This window comes from Gadus macrocephalus, chromosome 5, assembly GCF_031168955.1.
Source record: "Gadus macrocephalus chromosome 5, ASM3116895v1".
Taxonomy (NCBI): Eukaryota; Metazoa; Chordata; class Actinopteri; order Gadiformes; family Gadidae; genus Gadus; species Gadus macrocephalus.
The window spans coordinates 20,625,748-20,640,747 of NC_082386.1; the positions used below are offsets into that span (position 1 = coordinate 20,625,748).

The window sequence follows — 15,000 nt, forward strand, 5'->3', positions numbered from 1 at the left end:
CTGCTGCCCAGTACAACCAACCTCTGCTAATGGTTCTACTGGGAGCTTCCCAGTACAACCTCCATCGTCTACTGGCTATACTGGGTGCTGGCCAGTACAACCACAGTCTTCTCGTGGGAGCGGTATTCAACCTGACCTCACAAGTGGCCGTGTCCGCCTAGATGTGCGCTGGGTAGACCAGTCGACCAGCCTACCCAGTGGACCGTAGCAAACGTTGCTCATCTATCCGTCACACATCTCGGTGGACACGCCCACCGGTGATGTCAGAAGAGGCCGATTTCCAAACGGCTTGTAGCGGCTAATCACACAGTCACACCCGGTGGTATAATATGTCACCTTTAATGCTGCTGCCCTTGACCCAGAACACGTCCTCACGAGACAGGATGAATGGAGTCAGTGTGGAGCGCTTCAGAGCCAGGCCTGACCCCGTGTGGTGATGTCAGCGGGGGGGGGGGGGCAGGGGGGGGTGTTAAGCGATCAGTGTCTTGTTTGTTGTTTTGGTCATGACCTCTATTGTTCTGCAGCCGGCCCGGTGCCGCTGCCTCGGCTGATACTTCCTGAGCCGTTAGCCTGCTAGCTGCTACAGGAGAGCTAACCGCTACAGGGGAACTGACTGCAAGTTGCAGCCCGCAGAGCTAGTTGCTATGGTAGAGCTAGTGGTTCTGTCCTCGCCTCTCATTGGTCAGTATTTCTGAGCCTAGAGAAACCCAACAACCACTGATCCACCCGTCAGTATGATAACTTTAACATCATTATAATATTATATATTATACATTATATAATGAGGCCAAATGTGCACGTTGTTTCATTAGGGTTGATATTTAGTTTAGATCCTTTCCTCTGTGAGCTGGGGGCCTCTCCTCTACATGTATAACGTGTAGTACCAGTTCTGTGAGTAGGAGTACCAGTTCTGTGAGTAGGAGTATCAGTACTATGAGTAGGAGTACCAGTACTATGAATACCATCATAGTACTGGTATTGAAGTATTGGGGACGTACAGGCTTCTGGTGAGGCAGTTGAGGTAGACCCCTCTGACCTTACGAAAGAATACTTCCTGTATCGGTCCTACATCCTGTATGGTGCTACTTCTTGTATCGGTCCTACTTCCTCTACCGGGCTAGCTCCTGTACGGTGCTTCTTCCTGTACGGGGCTACTTCCTGTACGGGGCTACTTCCTGTACGGTCCTACTTCCTCTACCGGGCTAGCTCCTGTACGGTGCTTCTTCCTGTACGGGGCTTCTTCCTGTACGGGGCTACTTCCTGTACGGTCCTACTTCCTGTATGGTGCTACTTCCTGTAAAGGTCCCAGATGACGTAATGAAACACATGAGCCTACTCCTGATTGTGCAAGACAGTGACAGAATCCTTAGAGTGAGTTGGAGCGAGCAGCAACAGGTTGTGGTGTTAAATCAGGGCTGTTTGTTATGTAAAGTCAGCCTGCAGCCACTTTGATTCCATTTGCAGGGTGAATCCAGACGCCGAGGAGCAGATTGACAGGTGGAGCGCTCTGCTCGGGAGAGAGGGAAGTGAGAGAGGAACCGGTTTGACTGGAACCCCCCCCCCCAGCAGGATGTGCGACAGTACAGCTGCTGCTGGGAGAGGTGTAGAGCCGCGCCCCGGCCCTGGTGGCTGCTCTGCATCGTGGGCGGCGGGGCCAAAACACGGGAGTGGTGTTGGGAAAGATCGTGGGTTTGATTCCCACTGTGTGCAGACGAGCAGCAGACACTGTGCCCCTATGCTCTGAGAAAACACTTCACTCAACATCCACCACACGTATCTGACTGATTGCCTGGCTGGCTGGCTGGCTGGCTGGCTGGCTTGATGACTGACTGACTGACTGGTCCAGTTTGTGGTTCCGATCTGTCTCTGGTCTGCCCTGGCTCTGTGAACTTGTGTGACAGGGTGTGACGAGGCTCCGCTCCCGGTCTGACTCCGGTCCTGGTCTTGTTGTGTTGCCCCTGGTCCCGGTCTGACTCCGGTCCTGGTCTTGTTGTGTTGCCCATGGTCCCGGTCTGACTCCGGTCCTGGTCTTGTTGTGGTGCCCCTGGTCCCGGTCTGACTCCGGTCCTGGTCTTGTTGTGTTGCCCCCTGGTCCCGGTCTGACTCCGGTCTTGTTGTGTTGCTCCTGGTCCCGGTCTGACTCCGGTCCTGGTCTTGTTGTGTTGCCCCCTGGTCCCGGTCTGACTCCGGTCTTGTTGTGTTGCTCCTGGTCCCGGTCCGACTCCGGTCCTGGTCTTGTTGTGTTGCCCCTGGTCCCGGTCTGACTCCGGTCCTGGTCTTGTTGTGTTGCCCCTGGTCCCGGTCTGACTCCGGTCCTGGCCTTGTTGTGTTGCAGGTATCTCCTGGAGCAGGACTTCCCTGGGATGCGGATCGGACCGGAGCCGACCACGGACGGCTTCATCGCGGTGATGCACGGGGAGACGGAGGGCGTCATCCCCGGGAACGCGCTGGTGGTGGATCCCAACAAGCCCTTCAGGAAGCTCAACGCCTTCGGGAACGCCTTCCTCAACCGGTACGTGCACGCCCACGCACACGCACGTGACCCTGTCTGTAGCGCTCGGCCGCGTCCGCTCAGAGTCGATTCTCTGGAGTTGTGAATATTTTGAAATGTTTCGACGTGACTGTTCGTTCACCTCTCAGAGAGAGAGACACACACACACACACACACACACACACACACACACACACACACACACACACACACACACACACACACACACACACACACACACACACACACACACACACACACACACACACACACACACACACACACACACACACACACACACACACACACACACAGAGAGAGAGAGAGCTGTCCGTTCTTATCTCTGGGTCTAAGTTTAGCCAAATACCATTTTCCCTCTGGACTCATCCCTGTTGCGTGCGCGTGTGTGTCTGTGTTTATGCGAGTGAGTCAAGTGTGCGTGTGTGTGCGGGCGTGTGTGTGGAATGGTAGGAATGCCATCTTGCCCCATATGAGGGGGAACCTTTAACAATAACTTGTTGTTTCCAGGGGAAGTGTGCGTGCGTCACACACATCAGTGGAGTAGTGGGATTTATAACCGCGTCAGTACTTGAGACCTGACGATATAAATATACCCTCCTAAATATATCACCTACATGACCTACATGACCTACATGACCTTATATCATCACCGATAGGGTATATAATATTTATCATGTCACTGTAGGTTAATGTTTATAATGCATGTAAAACATAATGTATCTGTAGACTCATGTATGTAAAACGTAATAGTATAGTATATAATGTATCTAGTTTATAGATAGTGTATTATAATGTATATAGTATATAATGAGTATAATTTATAAATAGTAGTATATAATAATGTATCCAATAATGTAGTATGTATAATGTATGTAATAACATATATAGTGTATATAATAATGAGTATAATGTATATATTAATGTACATTGTGTATATATAATAATGTTTATGGTATATATAGTAATGTGTATAGTATATAATAATGTATATAATGCTGTGCATGGTGTCTCTGTAGGTTAATCTGCTCCCAGATGATAATAATGTGTAGTATATAATGTATATAATACTGTGCATGGTGTCTCAGTAGGTTAATCTGCTCCCAGATGATAATAATGTGTAGTATATAATGTATATAATACTGTGCATGGTGTCTCAGTAGGTTAATCTGCTCCCAGATGATAATAATGTGTAGTATATAATGTATATAATACTGTGCATGGTGTCTCAGTAGGTTAATCTGCTCCCAGATGATAATAATGTGTAGTATATAATGTATATAATACTGTGCCTGGTGTCTCTGTAGGTTAATCTGCTCCCAGATGCCCAACCAGGTCCTCCAGAGCATCAGCATCATCGACACGCCCGGCATCCTGTCAGGGGAGAAGCAACGCCTCAGCAGAGGTAGGGAGCAGATCCCCAACCCTGCACTGTTTAGTGCCTTGCTCTACCTCCTGAGACACAGAGGGAACAGAACCCCCAACCTCGCAGTACACTGAGGGTGCACTCACACTAAGGAAATCTGGCCGTGGCCGTTGGCCGTCGCAACTGTGGCCTGGCCACGGTAGGCTCTTGTACATCACGTCGTAACACGTCATCACCAAGCGTCCGCTGCATGGACCATAATAAAGTCTGCCGCCAGTCAGAGTTCTAACACAATGGACAACGACACACAGAACACAGTTCGCACTTTGCTGAGTCTGTTGCTTATTTGGATATATGTTTACCGTTTAATGGGAAAGAAGGCTCGTCGCCTTTATTATGTCCGTGGTCGTCGCATGGACTATACGTCATCCAGCTCAGGTTGCCTAGCCGTGCGTGTGCGTGTGTCGGCTCATTAGCATCTGTACCGTAGCGGCCCGTGCCGTAGCAGCTCACCTCTCCCAAGTGGCCAAATTGGCGTGGCCTGGCCAGACTGGCCACACTCACACTGGCAGATTTGAGCACGGTTAGGTGTGCAAACGGCCACGGCCAGATGGCCTAGTGGGAGTGCACCCTGAGTCATGTGCTCCGTGCTCCATGCTGCAGCCGGCTGATACAGCGGTGGAAACTGCTCATTGAGGGGTGACACAATGGACCGTTACTGGCTTTCATTTCCTCTTATTGTGTTGTTATCCTACATCGCTATTGCTAGCTAGCTCCCTCCTCCCCTAGCCTAGCGGTACCCTCCCCCCCCTCCCCCCTCTCCCTCCCTGTCCTGGGAGGAGTGGAACCAGAGGTGCCCTGGGATTTGGGGTGGGTGTACTGGTGTGTGGTGGGAGCACTGGTGTGTGGTGGCAGTACTGGTGTGTGGTGGGCGTACTGGTGTGTGGTGGCAGTACTGGTGTGTGGTGGCAGCACTGGTGTGTGGTGGCAGTACTGGTGTGTGGTGGCAGTACTGGTGTGTGGTGGCAGTACTGGTGTGTGGTGGCAGTACTGGTGTGTGGTGGGAGCACTGGTGTGTGGTGGCAGTACTGGTGTGTGGTGGCAGTACTGGTGTGTGGTGGGAGCACTGGTGTGTGGTGGGAGCACTGGTGTGTGGTGGCAGTACTGGTGTGTGGTGGCAGTACTGGTGTGTGGTGGGAGCACTGGTGTGTGGTGGCAGTACTGGTGTGTGGTGGGAGCACTGGTGTGGGTTCCCTCTGACCTCGGTTCCTGACAGGTCGACCCAGAGTAACGCGGGTGAACCTAGGTCACCGCGCACCTGGAGCCTGTGTTGTGATAGCTTAGCATAGCTTAGCATAGCTTAGCATAGCATAGCGTATCGCGTGAGGCTGGGCCGTACTGCGGCTAGTGAGGGGAGCTGTGCTAGCGGAGAACGGACTGACCGAATGAAGCTAACACGTTTCCGTGAAGAGATGACTGGAGCTCAAAACACATCTGTATGAGGGGAGGGAAGGGGGAGAGAGAGAGAGAGGACGGGGAGGGGGAGGGAGAGTGAAGGGCAGGGAGGGAGGGGAGAGTGAAGGGTGTGTCCTTCATCTGGAAGTGTTTAACCTCCTGAATGTCAAAACACACGTCAGCACTAACACATTCCCACAACACACACACACACACACACACACACTAACACAACACACTTACACAACACACTAACACAACACACTTACACACTAGCACACTAAGCAACACAACACACTTGCACACTAGCACACTAAGCAACACCGTAACCCAACTAGAATAACACGAAATGCTAACACACTAACAAGAAATGCCAACACAGTAACACAACTAGAATAACACAACTGGAATACGACAATACAACAACCTCAACTGGAATATTACACAACACAAGATCCCCCCCCCCCCCCCAACACAAATGATAACGCGCTGTGCAGTTCCTCCTAGAAGAGCCCGGTCATCACATTCAGAAATAGCCACTGTCGATTCCCTCCAGATCCTCCTCTGTCCAGCCTGTCTGTCTTCCTGCCTGTCTCGCTGCCTGCCTGTCTCACTCTGCCTGTCTGTCTCTCTACCTTTCTGTCTCTCTCTGCCTTTCTGTCTCTCTAACTTTCTGTCTCTCTGCTTGTCTGTCTGTATTTCTCCCCACAACCAGAGAGACAGACAGGCAGAGTGAGACAGACAGGCCGGAAGGCCTGTCTGTCTCACTCTGCCTGTCTGTCTCTCTGGTTGTGCTGAAGTTGTATATTTCCCTCGCTCGCATCGCTCCGGTGAGTCTAAGCTTGAATGGGGGGTTGCCGTGGTGACGAGTCATGTGTTTGAGGAACCGGATCACATGGGCACATGACTATGGCCTGATCTCCTCCCAGGAGCCCCAAGTGATGGGGGGGGGGGGGGGGGGCACTCTAACTCTGCAGGCTAGTGGTTCACATGGAAACCCAGCTCTCTGCTAGCTCCACAGGCTAGTGGTTCACCTCCTCACCCAGCTCTCTGCTAGCTCCACAGGCTAGTGGTTCACCTCCTCACCCAGCTCTCTGCTAGCTCCACAGGCTAGTGGTTCACATGGAAACCCAGCTCTCTGCTAGCTCCACAGGCTAGTGGTTCACCTCCTCACCCAGCTCTCTGCTAGCTCCACAGGCTAGTGGTTCACCTCCTTACCCAGCTCTCTGCTAGCTCCACAGGCTAGTGGTTCACCTCCTCATCCAGCTCTCTGTTAGCTCCGCAGGCTAGTGGTTCACATGGAAACCCAGCTCTCTGTTAGCTCCACAGGCTAGTGGTTCACATGGACCCCCCTGCTGTTAGTTAATGCTTATACAGCATGAATCTCTAGGTCGGTTGCAACCGCATACCCAGTAGGGATCTTGGGTTCCTATATGCTAACCTAGCAGGTAAATCGGCCCACTAATTAATGCTAACCCTATGTCTTGGTCCGCTAGCGCATGCTAACCTAGCAGGTGTCTTGGCCCGCTAGCTCATGCTAACCTAGCAGGTGTCTTGGCCCGCTAGCTCATGCTAACCTAGCCGGTATCCTCGTCCGCTATCTCATGCTAACCCAGGAGTCTGGTGGTGGTCCAACCTGAGGGTAACTGTATTTACTCTTGCGCTACACACCCTCCTGTATCCAATATCAGCGCACCTTGTATGTGATACTTGACCCCCAGGCCACGCCCACAGTGTTGCTTCAACACCTTCAGGCCCCGCCCCCAACAGTAACCCTACCCCCCCCCCCCCCCCCCACAGGCCACGCCCCCTTCCTCCCTCAGTCCTTCCAGACCTGCAGTATTCATGACTGTGTTTGTGTGTGGTTCTAATATTCAGCTCTACTGTTACGTTCTGATGTTTGGTTCTGCTTTTTATTCCCCCTGTTCCGTTCTCACGTTTGGTTCTCCTTTTTCCCGGTTCCGTCGTGACGTTGGGTTCATCTGTTCTGTTATGGCGTTGGGTTCTCCTCTTGGGTTCTCCGGTTCTGTTCTGACGTTTGGTTCTCCTTTTTCCGGTTCCATTGTGACGTTGGGTTCTCCGGTTCCGTCCTGACGTTGGGTTCTCCGGTTCCGTCCTGACGTTGGGTTCGTCTGTTCTGTTATGGCGTTGGGTTCTCCTCTTGGGTTCCCCGGTTCCGTCGTGACATTGGGTTCCCCGGTTCCGTCGTGACGTTGGGTTCTCCGGTTCCGTCCTGACGTTGGGTTCGTCTGTTCTGTTATGGCGTTGGGTTCTCCTCTTGGGTTCCCCGGTTCCGTCGTGACGTTGGGTTCTCCGGTTCCGTCCTGACGTTGGGTTTGTCTGTTATGTTATGGCGTTGGGTTCTCCTCTTGGGTTCCCCGGTTCCGTCGTGACGTTGGGTTCCCCGGTTCCGTCGTGACGTTGGGTTCCCCGGTTCCGTCGTGACGTTGGGTTCTCCGGTTCCGTCCTGACGTGGCGTTCTCCTTCGCGGTTCCCCTGCAGGCTACGACTTCTCTGAGGTGCTGCGCTGGTTTGGGGAGCGTGTGGACCGGATCATCCTGCTGTTCGACGCCCACAAGCTGGACATCTCGGACGAGTTCTCCGAGGCCATCAAGGCCTTCAGGGGGCAGGACGACAAGATCAGGGTGGTCCTGAACAAGGCCGACCAGGTGAGACCATCAGCTGGAGCCCACCTGGTACCCCCTGACCTACCGTAACGTACTGCACGGCTCTACTGGTGTCTACTGGTCGCTACTGGTCTCTGGTCCTCTCTGATGTCCTCTCCTGGCGCTGGTCTACAGGTGGACACCCAGCAGCTGATGCGTGTGTACGGCGCCCTCATGTGGTCCCTGGGGAAGGTGATCAACACCCCCGAGGTGGCCCGCGTCTACCTGGGCTCCTTCTGGGCCAAGCCCCTCCAGAACTCAGAGAACAGGTCCGCACACACACGCATACGCACACACAGGCACGCACACACACACACACACACGCACACGCACTTAGGTACGCAAACGCACACACGCACACACAGTCCTGATTGAATAATGATGTGGTTGGCTGCGCCAGCACCACACCCTGTTGCCATAGCTACCCTTTTATTCCTGGCTGCCTCCACGCTCTCTGTGTCCGCGTGTGTCTCTGTCTCCGTGTGTGTCTGTGTGAGTGTGTTAGTGTTAGTGTGTGTGTGTGTGTGTTTGCGTGTCTGTTTCCGTTCGTGATGCGGTGCGCCCCCTGTCTGAGCCCGTGGAGGCGTCTCGTCTGAGGGCTCTATGTTTATAATACATCAATCTAGAAGCCTCTGGAACCGTCCACAGAACCAGAACACAGAACACTGAGCGTCGAAAACACATGAATATTACAATTTAAATGTATGAAATGTTAAAAAGTATAATGCTCACTAACTAGTTCCCCTGTACAGATGTAATTCTCACTAACTAGTCCCCCTGTCCAGATGTAATGCTCACTAACTAGTCCCCCTGTCCAGATGTAATTGTCACTAACTAGTCCCCTGTACAGATGTAATGCTCACTAACTAGTCCCCCTGTACAGATGTAATTCTCACTAACTAGTCCCCCTGTCCAGATGTAATTGTCACTAACTAGTCCCCTGTACAGATGCAATTGTCACTAACTAGTCCCCCTGTCCAGATGTAATTGTCACTAACTAGTTCCCTGTACAGATGTAATTGTCACTAACTAGTCCCCCTGTCCAGATGTAATGCTCACTAACTAGTCCCCCTGGCCAGATGTAATGCTCACTAACTAGTCCCCCTGTCCAGATGTAATGCTCACTAACTAGTCCCCCTGTCCAGATGTAATGCTCACTAACTAGTCCCCCTGTCCAGATGTAATGCTCACTAACTAGTCCCCCTGTCCAGATGTAATGCTCACTAACTAGTCCCCCTGTCCAGATGTAATGCTCACTAACTAGTCCCCCTGGCCAGATGTAATGCTCACTAACTAGTCCCCCTGTCCAGATGTAATGCTCACTAACTAGTCCCCCTGTCCAGATGTAATGCTCACTAACTAGTCCCCCTGTCCAGATGTAATGCTCACTAACTAGTCCCCCTGTCCAGATGTAATGCTCACTAACTAGTCCCCCTGTCCAGATGTAATGCTCACTAACTAGTCCCCCTGTACAGATGTAATGCTCACTAACTAGTCCCCCTAGCCAGATGTAAGGCTCACTAACTAGTCCCCCTGTCCAGATGTAAGGCTCACTAACTAGTCCCCCTGTCCAGATGTAAGGCTCACTAACTAGTCCCCCTGTCCAGATGTAAGGCTCACTAACTAGTCCCCCTGTCCAGATGTAATGCTCACTAACTAGTCCCCCTGTCCAGATGTAATGCTCACTAACTAGTCCCCCTGGCCAGATGTAATGCTCACTAACTAGTCCCCCTGTCCAGATGTAATGCTCACTAACTAGTCCCCCTGTCCAGATGTAATGCTCACTAACTAGTCCCCCTGTCCAGATGTAATGCTCACTAACTAGTCCCCCTGTCCAGATGTAATGCTCACTAACTAGTCCCCCTGTCCAGATGTAATGCTCACTAACTAGTCCCCCTGTACAGATGTAATGCTCACTAACTAGTCCCCCTGTACAGATGTAATTCTCACTAACTAGTCCCCCTGTCCAGATGTAATTGTCACTAACTAGTCCCCTGTACAGATGTAATTGTCACTAACTAGTCCCCCTGTCCAGATGTAATGCTCACTAACTAGTCCCCCTGGCCAGATGTAATTGTCACTAACTAGTCCCCCTGTCCAGATGTAATGCTCACTAACTAGTCCCCCTGTACAGATGTAAGGCTCACTAACTAGTCCCCCTGTCCAGATGTAAGGCTCACTAACTAGTCCCCCTAGCCAGATGTAAGGCTCACTAACTAGTCCCCCTGTCCAGATGTAAGGCTCACTAACTAGTCCCCCTGTCCAGATGTAAGGCTCACTAACTAGTCCCCCTGTCCAGATGTAATTGTCACTAACTAGTCCCCCTGTCCAGATGTAATGCTCACTAACTAGTCCCCCCCAGGCGTCTGTTCGAGGCGGAGACCCAGGACCTGTTCCGGGACATCCAGGGTCTGCCGCGGAACGCTGCCCTGCGCAAACTCAATGACCTCATCAAGAGGGCGCGGCTCGCCAAGGTACCAGTCTCACCCCTCTCCTCTCCCACCCCCTGGCCTGTCTCACCCCTCTCCTCTCCCACCCCCTGGCCTGTCTCACCCCTCTCCTCTCCCACCCCCTGGCCTGTCTCACCCCTCTCCTCTCCCACCCCCTGGCCTGTCTCACCCCTCTCCTCTCCCACCCCCTGGCCTGTCTCACCCCTCTCCTCTCCCACCCCCTGGCCCGTCTCACCCCCTGGCCCGTCTCACCCCCTGGCCCGTCTCACCCCCTGGCCCGTCTCACCCCCTGGCCTCTCTCACCCCCTGGCCCGTCTCACCCCCTGGCCCGTCTCACCCCCTGGCCCGTCTCACCCCCTGGCCCGTCTCACCCCCTGGCCCGTCTCACCCCCTGGCCCGTCTCACCCCCTGGCCCGTCTCACCCCCTGGCCTCTCTCACCCCCTGGCCCGTCTCACCCCCTGGCCCGTCTCACCCCCTGGCCCGTCTCACCCCCTGGCCTCTCTCACCCCCTGGCCCGTCTCACCCCCTGGCCTGTCTCACCCCCTGGCCTCTCTCACCCCCTGGCCTCTCTCACCCCCTGGCCTCTCTCACCCCCTGGCCCGTCTCACCCCCTGGCCTGTCTCACCCCCTGGCCTCTCTCACCCCCTGGCCTCTCTCACCCCCTGGCCTCTCTCACCCCCTGGCCCGTCTCACCCCCTGGCCCGTCTCACCCCCTGGCCCGTCTCACCCCCTGGCCCGTCTCACCCCCTGGCCCGTCTCACCCCCTGGCCCGTCTCACCCCCTGGCCCGTCTCACCCCCTGGCCCGTCTCACCCCCTGGCCTCTCTCACCCCCTGGCCTCTCTCACCCCCTGGCCCGTCTCACCCCCTGGCCCGTCTCACCCCCTGGCCCGTCTCACCCCCTGGCCCGTCTCACCCCCTGGCCCGTCTCACCCCCTGGCCCGTCTCACCCCCTGGCCCGTCTCACCCCCTGGCCCGTCTCACCCCCTGGCCTCTCTCACCCCCTGGCCCGTCTCACCCCCTGGCCCGTCTCACCCCCTGGCCTGTCTCACCCCCTGGCCCGTCTCACCCCCTGGCCCGTCTCACTCCCTGGCCCGTCTCACCCCCTGGCCCGTCTCACCCCCTGGCCCGTCTCACCCCCTGGCCTCTCTCACCCCCTGGCCCGTCTCACCCCCTGGCCCGTCTCACCCCCTGGCCCGTCTCACCCCCTGGCCCGTCTCACCCCCTGGCCCGTCTCACCCCCTGGCCCGTCTCACCCCCTGGCCCGTCTCACCCCCTGGCCCGTCTCACCCCCTGGCCTCTCTCACCCCCTGGCCCGTCTCACCCCCTGGCCCGTCTCACCCCCTGGCCTCTCTCACCCCCTGGCCCGTCTCACCCCCTGGCCTCTCTCACCCCCTGGCCTGTCTCCCCCTCAGCTCGCTTTCACCTCACCAGTCTCCCACCTCACTGTTCTTCTTCCTAACCCACCATTGTAATGTTTAAATATGCTATGTATACATGTTTGGTGGAGTTCCAATGTGTTGAATGTAGTTTAAAAGGTTTTCAAAGGGTTTCATTTCGTTGCAATGGGTTTCAATCGTTGCTGGAGTTACAGATTGTTGAATGTAGTTTAAAAGGTTTTCAAAGTGTTTGGTGGCGTTCAAAGGTGCTGAATGTTTTTCAAAAGGCTTTCAAAGAGTTTGAGGCAGTTTCAATGTGTTGATGGGTGAGCATTGTGGTTACCGGCTCAGAGGAACTGCGTGACTATCCAATAGCACTTCCTCCCCCTCCACACGCGTGTCCGTGCGCCAGTGGATTTCTCCCTTTCTCTCTGGTTGATCATTAGGGAAGCGGTGTATAGACGGCGTGTTGTTCCACAGCAGGGGACCTGGAGAGGGGGGGGGCGGGGCTGCTTCGGCAATGGAATTGTTTATCTTCCATGCCAATAAAGCTTTGAGTTTAGGTATTGGGTGAGAGATAGAGGCAGAAGCAGAAAAGTTTGGCTTCCTCCCATTGGCTGAGATATCCGCGATTCGCTGTGGTTGTGATTGGAGCTGGTTCGTTGATGGCCCCGGGCCTTGGATCTAATTGGCTGCTGCTTGCAGGTACACGCCTACATCATCAGCCACCTGAAGAAGGAGATGCCCTCTCTGTTTGGGCGGGAGAAGAAGAAGGAGGAGCTTATCATGCGCCTGCCAGAGATCTACACCATCCTGCAGCGAGAGCACCACATCAGCCCTGGAGACTTCCCCAACGTCACCAAGATGCAGGTAACCCTGACCCCTGAGCTTTGTACCTGACCTCTGACCTCTGTACCTGACCTCTGACCTCTGACCCATGACCCTAACCACATCAGCCCCAGAGACTTTGTGTTGGGAAGGGTGTTGAGCCAGGTCAATCATAAACTGACAATACCGGGCAGAATAAAGAGTCATCTGAACTTAACAATTATGGTCATATATTTGGGTAATAACGGTACAGTGACATGCAACAATCATACAATAAACTAACAATAATCGATAAAACAAACAAACAATGATCCGAGGCCTATCATACAATCATAGCGGAGGTAGAGCGTATACTGCATGGGCGGGGCTCGTTTCTTTTTTGTTTGTTTTTTTTGGTCAAGGAAACCAAACCAAAACCAACCGGAGGCAGCTAGAGAAATGGAATGTGAAAACATAATTTTCCATTACAGCTTCCCCAACGTCACCAAGATGCAGGTGACCCTGACCTCTGCCCCCTGAACCCTGACCTTTGAACCCTGACCCTTACCCTTGTGTACGTGTCAACGTTAGCGTGACGTGGTGCATGGTCTTCAGGTGTGCGTGCGTGTGCGTGTGTGTGTGTGTGTGTGTGTGTGTGTGTGTGTGTGTGTGTGTGTCTCTCTGCATTATGGGGGACACAGAACCTACACACACATATAGGACACTCATAATAGTGACTATTATTATCATTATAATAATTAGTTATAACTCTGATATGACGGTCATGAGACAGTTTTAAATCGGAATGCCTTGCTCTTGTTCCCAGCTGTGTTAAAGAGTGTCCTGTTTAAGTCTCAGGGGTCGAAGGTCAGGCTCTGGTTCGCAGCACAGCTGTTGTTGTTGAGGACCTCATGGGGAACAGTGTGTTCTAGCGGTGGACTCCAGCAGTCCACCGGGTCTGAGGACCTCAAGGAGGACTGGATCAGACCAACAGTGAGACCAGTGGAATCCACATATTAAGTTTGTGTGTGTGCGTGTGTGTGTGTGTGTGCGTGTGCGTGTGTGCGCACAGGACCAGCTGCAGCACTACGACTTCAGCAAGTTCCCGTCCCTGAAGATGAAGCTGATCGAGAACGTGGACAAGATGCTCGCCCACAAGATCGCCGGGCTGATGGCCATGATCCGGGAGGAGGAGTCTCTGGCCCCGCCCCCCATGGTGATGGGCGGCTGCTTCGAGGGCTCCCAGGACGGGCCCTTCGGCCACGGCTACGGCGAGGGCGTGAGCGCCGGGGAGGACGGCGAGGAGTGGATCGTGAACCGGGACAAGCACCGCTACGACGAGATCTTCTACACGCTCAATCCCATCAACGGCAAGATCTCGGGGGTGAACGCCAAGAAGGAGATGATGAGCTCGCGGCTGCCCAACACCGTGCTGGGCAAGATCTGGAAGCTGGCGGACTGCGATCACGACGGCATGCTGGACGACCAGGAGTTCGCGCTGGCGCAGCACCTCATCAAGGTGAAGCTGGAGGGCTACGAGATCCCCTCGGAGCTGCCGGCCCACCTCATCCCCCCCGGACACCGCAAGAACCCCACCGCCGACACCCTCTACCCCCGCGTCGAGGACTAGCGTCGAGGACGCTGCGCTACACTAGCATGCTACGCTAGGATAGCACGCTACACTAGCACGCTACACTAGCACACTAATCTGGCACGCTACACTAGCATGCTAATCTAGCACGCTACACTAGCGTGCTAAGCTAGAAAGCTAGGATAGCAAGCTAGGCTAGCACGCTGTGATCGCATGCTAGTATAGCAAGCTAGGCTAGCACGCTGTGATCGCATGCTAGTATAGCAAGCTAGGCTAGCACGCTGTGATAGCATGCTAGCTATGCCTCCTGGCCCCGAAACTAAATGACTCTGAACAATGAAAATAAAGTCAAATGTAAACATTTATCACAGCTGAACCCAACTCTCCCTTCCCCCATGGTAGCCCCATGGTAGCCCCATGGTAGCCCCATGGTAGCCCCATGGTAGCCCCATGTTAGCCACATGTTATCCACTCCACTAGATCAAAGCTAATGTGAAAAAGACTTATGATGATTCCTTTGTGATTTCAGAAGATAAATTATAAAATTATAAATCTTCCAACGCATACGTACAGAATCATTCCACCCCCCTTACCAAAGGAGTAGAACACCACAGTATGCAACTTCACAGTAAGATAATACAACCAAGGTGTTATTTAATCGCTTCCATCCTGACCATTGGAGGTGTCTGCAGGTTTTGTGGGTGAACGAATTTGTGACTGGATAAATGCATTTAATGCGTTGAATGTTATTCCATATAATTAATTGTAATCTATTTTT

At 53.7% G+C, this 15,000-nt stretch overlaps 2 protein-coding genes across 2 annotated transcripts in view; both read left to right on the forward strand.

Moving 5' to 3' along the window:
* g2e3 (G2/M-phase specific E3 ubiquitin protein ligase) overlaps positions 1–1,930 on the forward strand; it is a 17,420-nt gene extending 15,490 nt beyond the window's left edge. Inside the window, 1 exon segment of the mRNA XM_060052879.1 lies at positions 1,902–1,930. Within this exon segment, the coding sequence (XP_059908862.1) occupies positions 1,902–1,930 (29 nt within the window).
* Positions 1,931–2,264: 334 nt separating this feature from the next.
* ehd4 (EH-domain containing 4) overlaps positions 2,265–15,000 on the forward strand; it is a gene marked incomplete at its 5' end in the record, with an annotated part of 13,799 nt that continues 1,063 nt past the window's right edge. Inside the window, 7 exons of the mRNA XM_060052883.1 lie at positions 2,265–2,512; positions 3,817–3,914; positions 7,833–7,999; positions 8,132–8,265; positions 10,359–10,470; positions 12,530–12,694; positions 13,704–15,000. The exon at positions 13,704–15,000 is cut by the window's right edge and continues 1,063 nt beyond it. Of these exons, the coding sequence (XP_059908866.1) occupies positions 2,265–2,512; positions 3,817–3,914; positions 7,833–7,999; positions 8,132–8,265; positions 10,359–10,470; positions 12,530–12,694; positions 13,704–14,261 (1,482 nt within the window). The remainder of the gene's footprint in view (positions 2,513–3,816; positions 3,915–7,832; positions 8,000–8,131; positions 8,266–10,358; positions 10,471–12,529; positions 12,695–13,703) is intronic.